General features: G+C 39.3%; 1 protein-coding gene across 1 annotated transcript; it reads left to right on the forward strand.

The window, feature by feature from the left end:
- Nucleotides 1-9: 9 nt before the first annotated feature.
- LOC120256053 (probable xyloglucan endotransglucosylase/hydrolase protein 23) lies at nt 10-1,181 on the forward strand. Its single transcript, XM_039263819.1, has 3 exons — nt 10-254; nt 352-545; nt 666-1,181. Exons 1-3 carry the CDS (start codon nt 60-62, stop codon nt 1,078-1,080), a joined length of 804 nt encoding a protein of 267 aa, XP_039119753.1. The 5' UTR covers nt 10-59; the 3' UTR covers nt 1,081-1,181.
- Nucleotides 1,182-1,924: the final 743 nt, after the last annotated feature.

Raw genomic sequence — 1,924 nt, forward strand, 5'->3', positions numbered from 1 at the left:
AGTTTTTCTTAATCTCTTTAACATTTTCATCTTTAGTGAGCTTGGCCATTGGTGACGGCATGGACCGAGATTTGGAAATTAGTTGGGGAGATGGCCGTGGCAAGTTCCTCAACAATGGCAACCTCCTCTCGCTCTCCCTTGACAAGTATTCCGGTTCCGGCTTCCAGTCGAAGAACCAATACCTCTTCGGCCGGATCGATATGCAGATCAAGCTCGTCCCTGGAAACTCTGCTGGCACCGTCACCACCTTCTTCGTAAGCTTCTTAATCATCATCATGACAATATAATTAAACATGGATGTGTGGTCAAGAAGTAGTGGTAATTAATCATAGTTAATATATATGCATGCAGTTATCTTCACAAGGGCCTGCACATGATGAGATAGATTTTGAGTTTCTTGGCAATCTCAGTGGCAATCCTTACACTCTTCATACCAATGTGTTTGCTCAAGGCAAGGGTGACAAAGAGCAGCAGTTCCATCTTTGGTTTGACCCCACCAAGGACTTCCACACCTACTCCATTGTTTGGAACCCCAAACATATCATGTAAGTGTCTTTTATTATATATTACTTAATTTTCCAAATCGTTGATCACTTAATAAAGTAGATTGAGGGAGATAATTTCATCTGTTGATAATGATTTGATCTCTAATTACCTTCATGCAGATTCATGGTTGATAACATACCAATAAGAGATTTCAAGAACATGGAGGAGAGAGGAGTTGGATTCCCTAAAGATCAACCCATGAGGATGTACTCCAGCCTCTGGAATGCTGATGATTGGGCAACAATGGGAGGACGAGTCAAGACTAATTGGACTCAAGCACCATTCACCGCGTACTACCAGAACTACAGGGCCAATGCTTGTGTCGTCTCTCGAGGGAGCTCTGGTTGCCCCGGCAATCGATTGAAAACAGCTTCAGTATCGGACAATGCATGGATAAATCAAGAAGTGGACTCAGTGAGTTACAGGAGGATGAGATGGGTGCAAAGGAAGTACATGATCTATGACTACTGTGCTGATATCAAGAGGTTTCCACAGCGCCTTCCTGCAGAATGTCCAACTCCTCGTCCTCACTAGAAAACTTATATTCATCCTGTAATATATTCTTTCATTCATTGGTTCATTATTTGTATTTTTAATCCACTGTATGATAATTTGAAATTTTTTAACAAATGAATTATTCATAATATACATAGGCACTTTTATTGTTGGTCATTGATATCTTGGAAATCTTAATAAAAGCAATATTTAGTGAATAAATTGCTGAAGCAAGTTCTAATTGAAGGATAAAAGGTTTTAAAAAAAATTGGATAAACCATGTTCATAGAGAGAAAATAACGTATACAACGTATAGCGGAAGAGAAGAAGACCAACCATCTAATAAACATGGAAACTGCAAAACAAAGAATAAAATGGAAAACAAAAACAGAGCACAAAATGCAGACAATAGAATTCAAGACTGATGCATTGGAGACAGGAAGAAAGACCGAACCCTAAGCAATCCCAAGGATACACAAAGAGGAGCAGTCCAGCGATGAGGCTTTCTTCTAACTCATCATATCTTCTTGATCGCCTGATTTGGTATGGTGCCCAAAAAAACTCTAGGCTGAGCTTTGCCAACATAACTGAGTCTTTGTAATCTTGCCATCTTAGTGTCTAGGGCCACTACGATCCATGTCCAAAGCATGTAAATAATTTTGATCATAATAATAGAGCATGATGAAAATTTATCAAAGAAGATGCAAGCATTTCTTTCAAGCCAGAGGTTCCAAGTTATGGCCCTAGCAAGGTGATTTCTCGACATCTCTTAGTGACTGAGTAAGTTTGGATCTCTAACTACCCAAAATGATCGTGTAGGGATCTTGATGGGTTAGGAAGTCTAAACACATGTGTAAAAAGTGCCATATGAAATACACTATTA

Source organism: Dioscorea cayenensis, unplaced genomic scaffold (assembly GCF_009730915.1).
Source record: "Dioscorea cayenensis subsp. rotundata cultivar TDr96_F1 unplaced genomic scaffold, TDr96_F1_v2_PseudoChromosome.rev07_lg8_w22 25.fasta BLBR01001277.1, whole genome shotgun sequence".
NCBI lineage: Eukaryota > Viridiplantae > Streptophyta > Magnoliopsida > Dioscoreales > Dioscoreaceae > Dioscorea > Dioscorea cayenensis.